This window comes from Hypanus sabinus, chromosome 25 (genome assembly GCF_030144855.1).
Source record: "Hypanus sabinus isolate sHypSab1 chromosome 25, sHypSab1.hap1, whole genome shotgun sequence".
NCBI classification, from domain to species: Eukaryota; Metazoa; Chordata; class Chondrichthyes; order Myliobatiformes; family Dasyatidae; genus Hypanus; species Hypanus sabinus.
In genome coordinates, this window is record NC_082730.1 from 15491076 (window position 1) to 15505623 (window position 14548).

The 14548-nt window shown below is 41.7% G+C and overlaps 1 protein-coding gene across 1 annotated transcript in view; it reads left to right on the forward strand.

The window, feature by feature from the left end:
- LOC132380899 (uncharacterized) overlaps positions 1–14548 on the forward strand; it is a 179259-nt gene that overhangs the window by 144387 nt on the left and 20324 nt on the right. The window contains 3 exon segments of the mRNA XM_059949817.1: positions 6207–6527; positions 7338–7658; positions 13115–13435. Of these exon segments, the coding sequence (XP_059805800.1) occupies positions 6207–6527; positions 7338–7658; positions 13115–13435 (963 nt within the window).

The window sequence follows — 14548 nt, forward strand, 5'->3', positions numbered from 1 at the left end:
CCAATTCTGTAAATACCCCAAAATTGCTGTTCAATTTGAAAGGATGTTAAAAAGGTGTAGGATGGGCTGGACTTCAGTAGATTAGGGGACTGAGTTCAAGAACCATGACGTAATCTTCCAGCTTGGTAAAACACTGGTTCGATCATTGTATTATGGAGTGCAGGTTGAGTGGACAGCCAGCAACTCTTTCTCATGCTGACAATGATCCATTTCAGGTGAGCGGAAGAAAGTTTCAGGGAGACGTAAGAGGTAAGTCTTTTTTTGACACAAGAGTGGTGTGTCCCTGGAATACATTGCAGACATGGTGGTAGAGGCTGATAGAAACAGGGACTTTTAGAGATTCTTAGACACATACAGTACATGTACAGAGTCCACAAAAAGTTTTCTCCCCCGTTGGAAGTTTTCATGTTTTATTGTTTTACAAAATTGAATAACAGTGGATTTAATTTGGCTTTTTGACACTGATCAATAGACCATAAGATATAGAGGCAGAAGTAGTACATTCGGCCCATCGAGTCAGCTCCGCCATTCAATCATTGACTGATCTATTTTTTCCAGTCATCCCCACTCTCCTGCCTTCACCCCATACGCTTTGATGCACTGGCTCATCCAGAATCTATCTATCTCTTAATTACACCCAATGACGTAACCGCCACATCCATTTGTGGCAACAAATTCCACAGATTTACCACCCTCTGACTAAAGTAATTTCTCTACATCTCAGTTCTAAAAGGACATCCTTCAATCCTGAAATCATGCCCTCTTGTCCTAGAATCTCCTACCATGTGAAGTAACTTAGCCATATCTAATCTGTTCAGACCTTTTAGCATTCTAAATGTTTTTATGAGATCCCCATCCTCTGCACATACACTCATCCTGGTTCTAGGCCCTTCACTATTCAAGAGGTTTCAAGGAGAAACCCCACTGTACCAAACTCATTCTTCTAAACTCCAGCAAATACAGACCCAGAGCCATCAAATGCTCTTCATACATTAACCCTTTCATTCCTCAGATTGTTCTCAGGAACCTCCACTAAACCCTCTTCAATTATAGCACATCCTTTCAAAGATAAGGGGCCCAGAACTGTTCACCATATTCCACATGCAGTCTGACCAATACCACATAAAGCTGCAGTGTCTGTATGATTTCTCAGCAACAGAACAGAAAACGTTTTACAATCCCACCGTTGTACTTATAGGTTTGCACAGCATTGGAATCAGGTTTAAACACAATGCTTCAGTGGCCTTTTCACTTTTCTTTACCACATTGTTATTGTTGTTCAGTGATCTAGTTGCTGAAACAGAAACACTTTGCTGAAGATGTTTTGTATCTCTGCACTAGTCCTCATCAGCATATTGAACCACGGCTGTTGAGAAGCTTTCCAAGAAGTGATGGGGCAATGCAGGAAGAGGCGAGAACTTCTGACAGGCTGTAGCATCTTTTGTTACTTCTCTATATTCTGTTTGGTAAGACAATTAAAGAAAGCAGAAGTTCTGATGACATCCTTCACTGTGGGTGAACTTCACACAGATGACAACAATGATTGATGCAATGGAGTCAGCACTCATACTTTACAATGTACTGAACTTAAGCAGATATCATTCACAGCTAATATTCACAGCCACTGTTTTCCCCTAAAATAAATGTAACAAAACCAAAATTACAAAAGCTCTCCATCTATACTGAATTATTTTATCATTTGTCTCTTTATATGCAATGTGAAATTAATTGTTTATAAACAATTGTAAAGTCAGCAACAAAAATTCAGGAAAATATAAATCAGCCACATTCATGCATCACCTCAACCCTCACACTACAATGAAATTAAAAGCAAAACATACAAAGTACTGGAGGAACTCAGCACATCAGGCAGAATCTATGGAAATGAATAGATAGTTGACACTTTGGATTGAGGCCATTCTTCTCTTCTTCCTTGTCTTTTCCTTCCCCTGTGTCTCCTTTTCCTTCCATTTCTCCTTTGGTTCCCTCAACCCTCCTATCAGATTCCTTCTTTTACAGCCTGTACCACCATTGCCATCCACATGTCTTCACCGATCACCTTCCAGAGAGCCTTCCTCCTGTCCCCCATCTTTTTATTCAGACAGCTTCCAACTTCCTTCTCAGACCTGAATAAGAGTCTCAGACCAAAATGTCGACGATCTATTAATTTCCACAGATGCTGCCTGACCTGCTGAGTTCCCTTCAGCACTTTCTGTTAGTCGATTTGGATTTCTTGTGTCTGCAGATTTTCGAGTGTTTAAAATGAAGTTAAAGTTAAACAATTAACATCGTTCAGCTTAAATTCGAGATGGCACCGATAAGTGGTGATTCTGTGTAGAGCTCCGATGGTAATCATCGAATATTCACGTTTAGGACTGCTACGGTTGATTTCACGACATATGGTATGTGGGTGATATTAAAACTAATTTGGATTCTGATTCTGTATTACTTCTCCAACATGTGTAACATGTGAGAATTGTTATCCCTTGTATTGATAATCTCCTCAGACTTCAACTGTCCCAGAGAATTGCACAGCATGAATCTGGATAGATCACACTTCAACTGACATGGAAAGATCTAACCTGGTGAACAGGGATACTGTGATGCTAGAGACTGAGAGTCTGAGCAAAGGTATGTAGGGTTAGAGGAAAGAGAGACCATGGAGCTGAGCTAGGTAAGATAGAAATGTCTTCTCCTTGGACAAGTGGGACGTGTACATTTACTGTGCCCTATGATTCTATGAGAAATAGAAACTGCAAAGGTCGCCTACTTAACACAGACAATTTCCTGTCAAAATGGAGTTGATTTGGTTTAAGAACAGATCTGACATATATTTTACTCCATTGTGACTGTGTAATCCCATTCACTTGGTTTCCCCTCACATCAAAGTGCAATTCCATCAGAGCTCTTGAAATTGCACCAACGGATGGAACAGAATTCAGCGAGGTAAGCTTTAAAGTTTCCTTCAAAGAGCAGACACAGCTCTCAGAGAGGAGAAGGAATGAAGTGAGGTACTGAATGCTGAGTTTGCATGAAAAGCCCCTTCAACATCACACCTATTTCCTCCTTCGCTCCCTCCTCAGCAGCAAGATCCTCAAAACAGATTTGATTGAATTATCAGAATCAGAATGAAAATCAGGTTTATTCTCACTGGCATGCGTTGTGAAATTTATTAACTTAGCAGTTGCAGTTCAATTGAACACCTAATTGAGAAGAAGAAGAGGAAGAGAAGAAAGTCCTTAACTCAAAGTGTAGTTATCGGGAAGCCGTCATGACAGCGTTTTTTTAGCAGATTTTTTTTTATCTTTACGAGGTTGAGTTACTAGCTCAACGCTCAACCCATCACGGATGGGAAGCGTGCAAGGGAGTCAGCAGGATTCGAACTCAGGAGCCTTTGCTCCGAAGTCCAGCACTGATGCCACTACGCCACCCACCAGCGCAAAATATAGAAGAGAAATAATAATAACAAACAAATAAGTAAATCAATTACAGTATACGTATATTCAATAGATTAAAAATCATGCAAAAACAGAAATAATATATATTTAACAAGTTGACGTAGTGTTCTCGGGTTCAATAGCCATTAACAAATAAGATGGCAGAGGGGAAGCTGCTGGTCCTGAATCGCTGAGTGTGTGCCTTCAGGCTTCTGTATCTCCTAACTGATGGTAACAATGAGAAAAAGGTTTGCCCCGAGTGCTGGGGGTACCAAGGCAAGATCCAGAATGATGTACACATCTTGGAGTGTATGTCCATAACTCCCTGAAATCTGGAACAGAAGGATATTGTAAAGTAGCTGATAAAGAGAGTTGATGGCAATGGACTAGCATTGTGCATATGAGAATTCATGTTGCAAATTTTAAAAGTAAGGTTAATTCACTCTTTAGTTTGGAGTGTAGTTGTGTTTGCAGCATAGCATGAAGGATGTGGAAACATTGGAGGAATTGTAGAAGAGGTTCACTAGATTTTGCCAGTAATAGCAGATCATAAGACCAAAAGACATAGGAGAATAATTAGGCCATTCTTCCCATTGAGTCTATTCCACCATTCCATCATGTCTGATTCATTGTCTCTCTCAGCCTTATTCTCCTGCTTCTCCCCTTGATCTTTGATGCCCTTAATATTCAAGAACTTAACAATCTCCACGTTAAATGTATCCAGTGAATTGGCCTCCACAGCCATCTGTGGCAGTGAATTTGATAGATTCACCACTCTCCAGCTAAAACAATTTTCCCTCATCTCTGCTCTAAGGGAATGTGCGTGTACTCAGAGACACTGTCCTCCGATCCTAGAACTCCCTATCATAGGGAACATCCTCTCCACATCCATTCTCTCTTGTCCTTTCAATATTTAATAGGTTTGAATGTGATTCCCCATCTCCCCCCTCATTTTTCTATTCTCTAGTGAGTACAGGCCCAGAGCCATCAAACTTTCTCCTCATACTCACAACACTCAACATTGTCTCTTTCTCTTTCCATCATTAACTTTTCACCATGAACACTTTCCCTAATGCCACACAACGACTAACATTATCAATCAAGCAGAAAATAAGTGGAATTTCCGGAGTCAAGTGGTCAACACTTCAGATTAATTCCCTTTTTCAGGTCACCTCCAGTTGTTTATTTTGATTTCAGATTAGAACATTTACTGTTGCTCGTGTATAATACTTTAACACATCTCAGCATTTCATTCAGTCTTTGAGGATTGTTTAAATGTTCCTGTCCTGCTAAATATAACAAAGAACTTTTCAGATTGTCACAGACAACACACCAATTGTGTTACTGTAGTTCTATTGATCAAACTTCCTGTCGCCTTCTTCCTTATTTTTATTTCAGTCATTTCTCTCTGCGGACAGACTGATCCTGGCTGTGTCTCTGTGAATAAAATGCTGTGGACATTGATTCTTCTGATTGGTTTCCTACCTGGTGAGTTACAGACAGCACTGGACAACTGCAGAATCAATATTGGATTGGGGATCATACAATGTCTTCATATCAGTGCTTGAATACGTGTAGACACAAAGATGTCGGAAACTGGAGTTCAGAGCACACTCCTGGGGGAACTCAATGGGTCAAGCAGCATCTGTCAGAGGGAGGAAAAATGTCAACGGTTTGTGTCAGGACCCTGCGTCATGTCTGAGTAGAGAGGGAGAGGGTGTAAATAGGAGAGGTGGAGGTGTGGAACTGGGTCCTCAAGCTAGTCGGTGCTGAGGAATGGTGAAGCACAACAGGTAAATGGAATGGGGTGGAAAAAGGATGCTGTTTGGAGGTGAGTGAGAGGTAGAAGCAGATAAAGAGAAAAGAGGAATAGTGTAGGGCCAGGTGTGGGGAGAATATGTCCACGTGGAGAAATCTCCTGGAAACTGTTAAGCGAGAACATAAGATCTTCCATTGTTGGAATCTGATATCACTCTGCAGGGATCACTGTGCCATTCGACATAAGAGTTCTTCCTGGGCCACTCCAGTGGTGCAGTTAGCAGAGAATGTTACAAGATCTGGAGTCAAAGTAAACCAGGGTTTTAGGGATGAGAGATTTCTCTCCCTAAAAGCTTTTCCAATCCAGATGGGATTTTGACAATCTGGCAGTTCATCATTGTCATTATTGATATGTGCTTTTTTTGTTCAATTCCAGAAATAATAAATAGTATTTTAGCTCTCCAAGTATCCCAAAAGTTATTTGAATCACACCTGGATCTCTGGACACTAAAGTACTAATGAACACTGTTGCATCACCTTCTAACTACACATAAAAATACTTGATAGGTACAATATTTACAATTTGCTTCAGATCCAGATGACACAGTTTCAGACATCATGAGGGGTCTGTTTCTGCAGTTTATAAACTTGTCTGATCACACACACACACACACACACACTCTGGGATCTTTGTGGACATTTCAGAGGCAGCATAATGTGAAGTAACTGGAAGGTCAACACTGCCGCTCTCCCTCAGTACTGCAGTGGAAGGTCAGCCCTGGGTTTCTGCTCAGGACTCTGGAGTGGGAAGTGAACCCACAATGTACTGACACAGGGGAGAGAGCACTGACACAGTAACAGCACTGACTGCACTTCACATCAAAATCATTGGCTGTGGTGTCATGGACCACATGCTGAGCATGACCTGCACCTGTTTTCACCGTCATGTTCAAAAATATTTGTTTGCACTAGTTGTACCTTTTTCCTCAAATCTGAAATTGCCTCTCTCAGTTTCAGATGCATTGCGGGCAGAGGAATATGTAAGCGGTGTTGTGGGAAGAGCGATCACAATCGATTGTCTCTATGAAGCAAAGTACCGCTCAGACACAAAGTATTGGTGCCACGGATGGACTCGTCAATGTTCAGTTTTAGTGGAAACAAATGGGCAACATGGACGGAGTGGACGAGTGTCAATCACAGATAACCCGGAACAGGGAATATTTAATGTTACTATGGAGGATCTTCACTCTGGAGATACAGGATGGTACAGCTGTGGAATTACAACACCAGATGCCGATCCGATGTTTAATGTACATTTACAAGTATCTCATGGTAGGTTTCTCAGTGATTGACTTTGTGCCTTCCATAAAGTAAATGTCTCATGATCTTTATCCAGACCCTGTCCACCCCTCACTATCTCTGCATTAATATCAGTGCCAAATGTTTCCCTCTATACAGCAGGTCTCAGAACCTAGTTACAATTTCATTCTCTCCTCAAAGCCACTAAAACATGTTACAGATATCTCACAAGCTGCTGCCTTTAAACCTCCTGGACATAATAGAGTGGCCACTGAGTGTATGTTCATTGTCTTTTGCTTCTGTGGCCCATCCACTTCGAGGTATGACGTGTTGATCTTTTCGATGCTCTTCAACACACCGCTGTCGTTACATGTGGTGATTTGAATTCCTCTCACCTTTCTGTCAACACGACCCCGTCTGTCCATTCTCCTCTGACCTCTCTTAGTAACGAGGCACTTTTGTTCACAGAATTTCTGCTCTCTGGATGTTGTTTCATGTTGTTCGTACCATTCTCAGTAAACTCTAGAGACAGTTGTGTGTGAAAATCCCAGGACGTTAGTAGTTCCTTAGATATTTAAACTACCCCGTCTGGCACCTGCAATAATCTCAAGATCAAAGGCTCTTAGATCACATTACTTCCACATTCTGATATTTGGCCTGAACTTTGACTGAAACTGTTGAATATTTCTGCATGCTTTGACGGGCTGAGTTGCTGATGGTCTGATTGACTAATTAGATATTTGCACTAATGATCAGGTTAAAATTCGTACCTAAGAAGTAGCAGAAGAGTCTATGATTTTCAGATGTTCATTCAGTTTCTGATTGTTTAATTGTTTCCCACAGAACCCGTGTCCGTTCCTGTGCTTCGATATCTGTCACCAGCAAATGTCTCACGTCTCGGGGGCTCAGTGTCAGTTTCCTGTGAGTCCCTCCAGGGATCCCTTCCCATTCAGTACAGCTGGCATGAACAAACCTCATCTGGGTATCGAAAGGTATCAGGCACCAATGAACTGGCTCTGCGTTGTCAATCCTTCAACCACCAGCACTATCAATATTACTGCAGAGCCTCGAATCGGCTTGGAGCAAGATCCAGTGGAATGGTTAATGTGACAGTCTTCAACAATGGAAAGATCTGCAGTTATGTGACAGAAATCAATGGCACCAGTACGTTCTCCTTTCAAGGGAGGATACATTTGAATTTTTTTTTTTGTTACTCTGTTACAACTACTCTTATACTTCTAATGAGGGTAAGGAATTTCTTTGCATTTGTAGAAGCTACACATTGCAGCCTCCATGGGGTAGAAATAAAGTGCAGTGAACAGTTAAGTCTGTCACTTCCTCCTGGAAGATGTGGAACATCTCAAACATAGTTGGACTTGCACACCCAGAGAAATTGAGAACATTCCATTAGTACCTCTGGCTTCACTTTGAAAAGTCTAGACTAGATATCAACTAATTCTCGTAAAAGCAAAGGGAAGGACTTATAATATTGCAAATATTAGTGGGAATGACAGGAATTTAGCAACGTCAGGGGCAGGGGTGAGTGTCATTGCTATTACTAAGCAGAACATTCTTGGGAAGCTGAGGGTTCTGAAAGTAGATGAGTCATTTGGCCTAGATGGACTACACCCTAAGTTTCTGAAAGAGTTATATAAAGAAATTGTGGAGGCATTAGTGGTGACCTTTCAAGAATAACTAGACTCCGGAAAGTTCAAAGTTTTGGAAAATTGGAAATATCACCCCACTCTTTAAGAAGGGAGGGAGGCAAAAGGAAGAAAATTGTCGACCAGTTAGCATGACTTCAGTGGTTGGGAAGATGTGGGAGTCTATTATTAAGAACAGGAATTTGGGGTACTTGGAGGTATATGATCAAGTATGGTTTCCTAATGGGGAAATCATGCCTGAAAATCAGCCTCAGAATGCAAGGACATCCTTTTATTTTATTTCTTTCCTGATAGAGTACAGAGTAGGTCCTTCCGGCCCTGTAGGCCACAACACCAAAGGAAATCTCGACAAACCCAATTAACTGATTAGGAAAAGGGGAGATACCACAAGTCCTGGGTGTCATTGTACACGAGTCATTGAAGGTGGGCATGCAGGTACAGCAGGCAGTGAAAAAGGCAAATGGTATGTTGGCATTCATAGCAAAAGGATTTGAGTACAGGAGCAGGGAGGTTCTACTGCAGTTGTAGGAGGCCGTGGTGAGACCGCACCTAGAATATTGTGTGCAGTTTTGGTCCCCTAATCTGAGGAAAGACATTCTTGCCATGGAGGGAGTACAGAGAAGGTTCACCAGATTGATTCCCGGGATGGCAGGACTTTCAGATGAAGAAAGACTGGATCGACTAGGCTTATACTCACTGGAATTTAGAAGATTGGGGGCGGATTTTATTGAAACGTATAAAATTCTAAATGGATTGGACAGACTAGATGCAGGAAGATTGTTTCCAATGTTGGGGAAGTGCAGAACGAGGGGTGACAGTTTAAGGATAAAGGGGAAGCCTTTTAGGACCGAGATGAGGAAAAACTTCTTCACACAGAGAGTGGTGAATCTGTGGAATTCTCTGCCACTGGAAACAGTTGAGGCCAGTTTATTGGCTATATTTAAGAGGAAGTTAGATATGGCCCTTGTGGCTAAAGGGATCAGGGGGTATGGAGAGAAAGCAGGTACAGGGTTCTGAGTTGGATGATCAGCCATGATCATACTAAATGGAGGTGCAGGCTTGAAGGGCCAAATAGCCTACTCCTGCACCTATTTTCTATGTTTCTATGTTTTTTTAACTGTAACCTAATCACAGGGTGATCTGCAAAGGCTAATTCTCTTCATGAGTCTGTCTTTGGACTGTGGGAGGAAACAGGACCACCCAGGGAGACCCCATACATTCCACATGGAGGATGTACAGACTCCGTACATTAGAACAGAGATGAGGAGGAATTTCTGTATCCAGAGTGTGTTGAATCTGTGGAATTCAATGCCATACTTGGCTTTTCAGGCCAAGACATTGAGTATATTTAAAGCATACATAATAGTTTCTTGTTTAGGGAAGGCATCAAAGATTATGGGGAGAAATCCCAAGAATGGAATTGAATGGGGTAATAAATCAGCCTTGATGGAATAGTGGAGCAGACTGTATGGGCCAAATGGCCTAATTCTCCTCCTATGTCTTATGGTCTCATTGTATTTGGTCATCTTTAGTTTGTGACTATCTGAGCAGCCCAGGTATAGTATTAACTGCTGAAACTGAGTTTCTGGTTGTTGATTAAAAAATCACTATCACTTTGAGACATGAGAAGGAAATCCATTCCTTCTATGAACAAGGCTGCTGTGTTTCATGATTACAATAAGGAAAATAAGCCCTCAAATCCCTTTTAAACACTAAAGGATTGTCAGTCCTAGGTGAGGGATGGGCTGGTATTCAGCTTGATGCATAGGAAGGTTTATGTGTCTTTTCGTTGAACTGAGGCCTTGGTTGGCAATTAACAGGCTCATGAATCGACTACAGTGATGACTGGCTTCTTTGCTGTGGCCTCAGTATTATGAATTTCAGTTCCATATGTTATTTGCTTACTTTGATTTGCTCTTTTTCCCGCATATTTGGTGTTTGACAGTTTATTTTAACCGTTTCTATTTTTTTATGGTTGCCAGGAGGGAGGTGAATCTCAAGGCTGTATTTGGTTGTATATGATTCTTTGATAATAAATGTACTTTGACCTTTGAATTTTGACATTGAAGTGCAATCTGATTGGCTGTTATTCCATAAGCTGTCACATCTATGCAATGAAATAGAGTTCTGAATTTAACCTTTCAAAAGTGTGTTCCAGTTTAGAGAGGATGCTGCAGAGTTACAGAGTTATAGGTTATTGAATGAGGAGCTTCACCCCAAATCTTAAATGCTGACCACAGTGTCTTCTGAGCTTTGTGTATTTCCCTGCAATTGCCCTAAATGACTGGTGATTGATAAGTTTGTGGCCTAGGGTAGAAGGAGTCAATTTTATGAAACCTAGCACATTTATTTTTCAACATGGTCCCCTCCTACATTTAAACACTTAGTCCAGCAGTCGTGGAGCATATCGATCTTGGACCTCAAGAAAGTGTCCACAGCTCTAGTTACATGCACATTCAGTTTTAGCTCTTTGAGTGATTATGCAGAAAGGATGAAGTTAATAATTCATCTCCTTCTACATTAGGCCACGAACTTATAAATCACACATGCTGTGGACCACTTCTGGAAGTCCAAGGCGCCAACTTCTACAAAGAAGGATCCATATGCTCCATGACTGCTGGGCTGAGTGTGTAAATGTAGGAGGGCACCATGTTGAAAAATAAATATGTTAGGTTTTCTAAAATTGATTCCTTCTACCTCAGGCCATGAACTTATCAATCACCCTTCGTATCCTTCTAAAACTTTCCTGTACATGAACTGGTCCAAATATATTTTAAATGGTGTATTTGTACCCATCTCTAGCACTATCCCTGCCAATTTTTTCCACATACACACTGCTCTGTGTGCTAAAGACTGCCTTTCCAGACTCGCTAAGAATTTCCCCTCACTCCTTAAGACAAGGGTCTCTAGTTTTCGACTCCCCTACCCTGAGATAAAGACTGTAATTATGCACCATACCTTTGCCAACAAAACAAAGTAACACGATAGAATCCATGTAAAACCACACACAACAAAGACTGAAAAACAGCCAATGTGATAAAGATGACAAATCGTGCGAATAATACTTTTGTGCAAATAAAAGATGACAAATCATGCAATGTTGCAGTTATATAGGACCCTGGTCAGACCCCGCTTGGAGTACTGTGCTCATTTCTGGTCGCCTCACTACAGGAAGGATGTGGAAGCCATAGAAAGGGTGCAGAGGAGATTTACAAGGATGTTGCCTGGATTGGGGAGCATGCCTTATGGAAACAGGTTGAGTGAACTCGGCCTTTTCTCCTTGGAGCGACGGAGGATGAGAGGTGACCTGATAGAAGTGTATTAGATGATGAGAGGCATTGATCATGTGGATAGTCAGAGGCTTTTTCCCAGGGCTGAAATGGTTGCCACAAGAGGACACATGTATAAGGTGCTGGGGAATGGATATAGAGAAGATGTCAGGGGTAAGTTTTTGACAGAGAGTGAAGAGTGTGTTGAATGGGCTGCTGGAAATGGTGGTGAAGGTGGATATGATACAGACTTTTATGAGACTCCTGGATAGGTACATGGAGCTTAGAAAAATAGAGGGCTGTAGGTAATCCTAGCAATTTCGATAGGAAGGACATGTTCGGCTCAATTATTTGGGCCGAAGGGCCTGTTTTGTGCTGTAGGTTTTCTATGTTTCTATGACGGTAGTACCGAGAAGAGAGGGAGATGGATCAAATGTAAGCAGACAGGACAGGCTCAGGTGGGGGGAGCTTGCTGGCACTGAGTAATGGGGCTGAACACCAGCTCATTGTCGATATCCTCTTGTAAACTTAGACAACTCATGTCCACTGTCCACTCCACTACAGCGTCATCCATAACATAGAAATCATGCCATCTGCATTTTCATTCCAAATTATTAATATTAATGACAAATTGCGGCGACCCATTTCCTGGCACATCCGAACCGGCTCACAATTAGCCAGCGTTCCGGCTAAGGGAGATAGCCTACGGGGGTTTGCGAGCACAGAGCTTTGGAGCCTCTGCGCCATGGGGGGCAGGTTGAGGGAGGCTTAAAAGCAAGGCTGGGTATTTCGAATAAAGTTTTTCTTCGACTGCAGTTACTGACTCCGTGTCGTAATTTTAGCGCTGCATGTAGCACACCACTACAAAATGAGAATGGTTAACAAATAACAGCACTGATCCCGATGACACACCACCGGTGATAAAGTCTGAAGTTGTCAGTAAACCAACACTCCACCACCACAATCTGACTGCTTCCATCAAGCCTATTCAGCATCCATCCAGCGAGCTTACTATGAGATCTCACATTACAGATCAGTTGACCTTGTAAGGTATGGTCATCAGCCTTGCTAAACTCAATTACTAATTCTAAGGATCTGTCCTCATCAGTTCCTTTGATCATCTCTCAAAGATAACTCAGTCAAATATCTTTGAGAGAGGATTTCCCATGCATAAAATCATGTTCACTATCCAAAATCAGATCTTGCCTTTGCAAATTCAGGTAGATCCTGACTCACACAATCACCTCCAGTAAGTTACCACTGATCCTGTGCTCCCCTGCCTGGAATGGGACTGGATCAGTAATCTATTGACTCAGAAATGTGGAAACACTCTGAGACATTAGTGGGCAGAGACACTTACGACTCCAATCTAATAAAGGTCATTACTTCTGAAGAGCTGGAAGCACGTGACGTTGCTGTTGTCTTCTCATTCCATGTGGAATTCAATTGTACCAATTGACAGTGTAGCAGATTCCTTAGAACTCCGTGACAGCTTTAAATAAAATATCTTTATTTTTAATTATTATGATTGCATTTCTTATCTTTTGTGTCAGATCCAATGTGATAATAATTTTTTTTTCTCCTTTACACCTTTGTACAGTAAATGACATGAAATGATCTGGAGTCTTGTATCTCCCTGTGTTGATTTGATTTTACCTGTGCATTTTCTGAGAAACTTCTCTCTCAGTTTCAGGTGCTTTATGGGCAGAAGATAAAGTAAGAGGAGTTGTGGGAAGAGCGGTCACAATCGATTGTCACTATGCACCAATGTACCGTTCACACACAAAGTATTTGTGCCACATCCGGGATCGCCAATGCACGTCATTATTGAATACAAATGAGACAAATGAGCAGTCTGGAAGAATGACAATTAGAGATAACACATCCCAGGGAATATTTACGGTTACTATGGAGAATCTTGTCTCTAATGATACAGGACATTACAGATGTGGAATTACAACATCTGGCAAGCATCCAGCATTTGATGTGCATCTACAAGTATCTGACGGTAGGTTTCTCATTGATTGACTTGATGTCTCCACTGAAATGTCTGATTCATATTTTCTCTGGGAAGAGTCAGGGCAGCAGGAATATCCTGAAGCTCCACAGCAGTACAGAGCCCTGCAGTGAGTTGACAAGGGTAAAGAAACTCCTTTCATGTTGCTCTCACCCAGTGGAGGGTCTGATCCACGGATCGGACACCAATTTCCAGTTGAAAGCTCAGTGTATTTTCCTGCCTCTGAACTCCAGGAAATGTCACCCTGTCAGAGGAGGAGCTGTTCGCTATCCTGAGACATATCGGTGTGGATCTATCCCCAGGGCCTGCTAAGGTGTTCCCTCAGACCTCATGGGAGACACGTGCAGAAAATACCTGGGCCCTGACAAACATATTTAAACTATTCTTAGGAACAGGAGAGATACCAGAGGGTCAGAGAGTAGCAAATGTTGTTCTGCTGTTTAAAAAAGGCTCTAAGCATAAATTAGGAAATTGTAGGGCAGTGAATCTCACATCAGTTGCTGGAAAGTTACTGGAGTGTAACCTAAGTGACCGGATAGATATATCATATTTGGATGGACCTGGGCTGATTAAGAATAGTCATCATGGCTTCGTGTGTGGTAATACATGTCTAACCAAACTTGCAGATTTCATCGAGGAGGTTACCAGGAAAGTGGATAAAGGCAAGGCAGTGGATGTTGTTTACGTAGACTTTAGCAAGGCATTTACCCTCTCCTGAACATCCACCTCCTTCCAACAGGGTTGCAAACAGAACTACTTATTATTGCTCTCAATGTGACCTACCCAAAGTTTTATGAAGCTACAAAATGCCTTGTCAGCTTTAGTTTCCAACATCAATTGAATGCAATTCATTGACTCTATTCCTTATATCCTTCACATACATGAGGAGTAAAAACCTTTATGGTGTGTCTGCGTCTGAATCTGCAATGTGCAATTTATAGTCATTTGTCAATATAGCATAGACATACAATTGTATCAGCATGAATTCATCAGTGTAGTGGCCTGGTGGAAGAAGCTGTCCCAGAGACTGTTGGTCCTGGTTTTAATGCTGTGGTACCGTTTCTAGGATGGTTGCAGGTGGAACAGTTTGTAATTGGGATGATT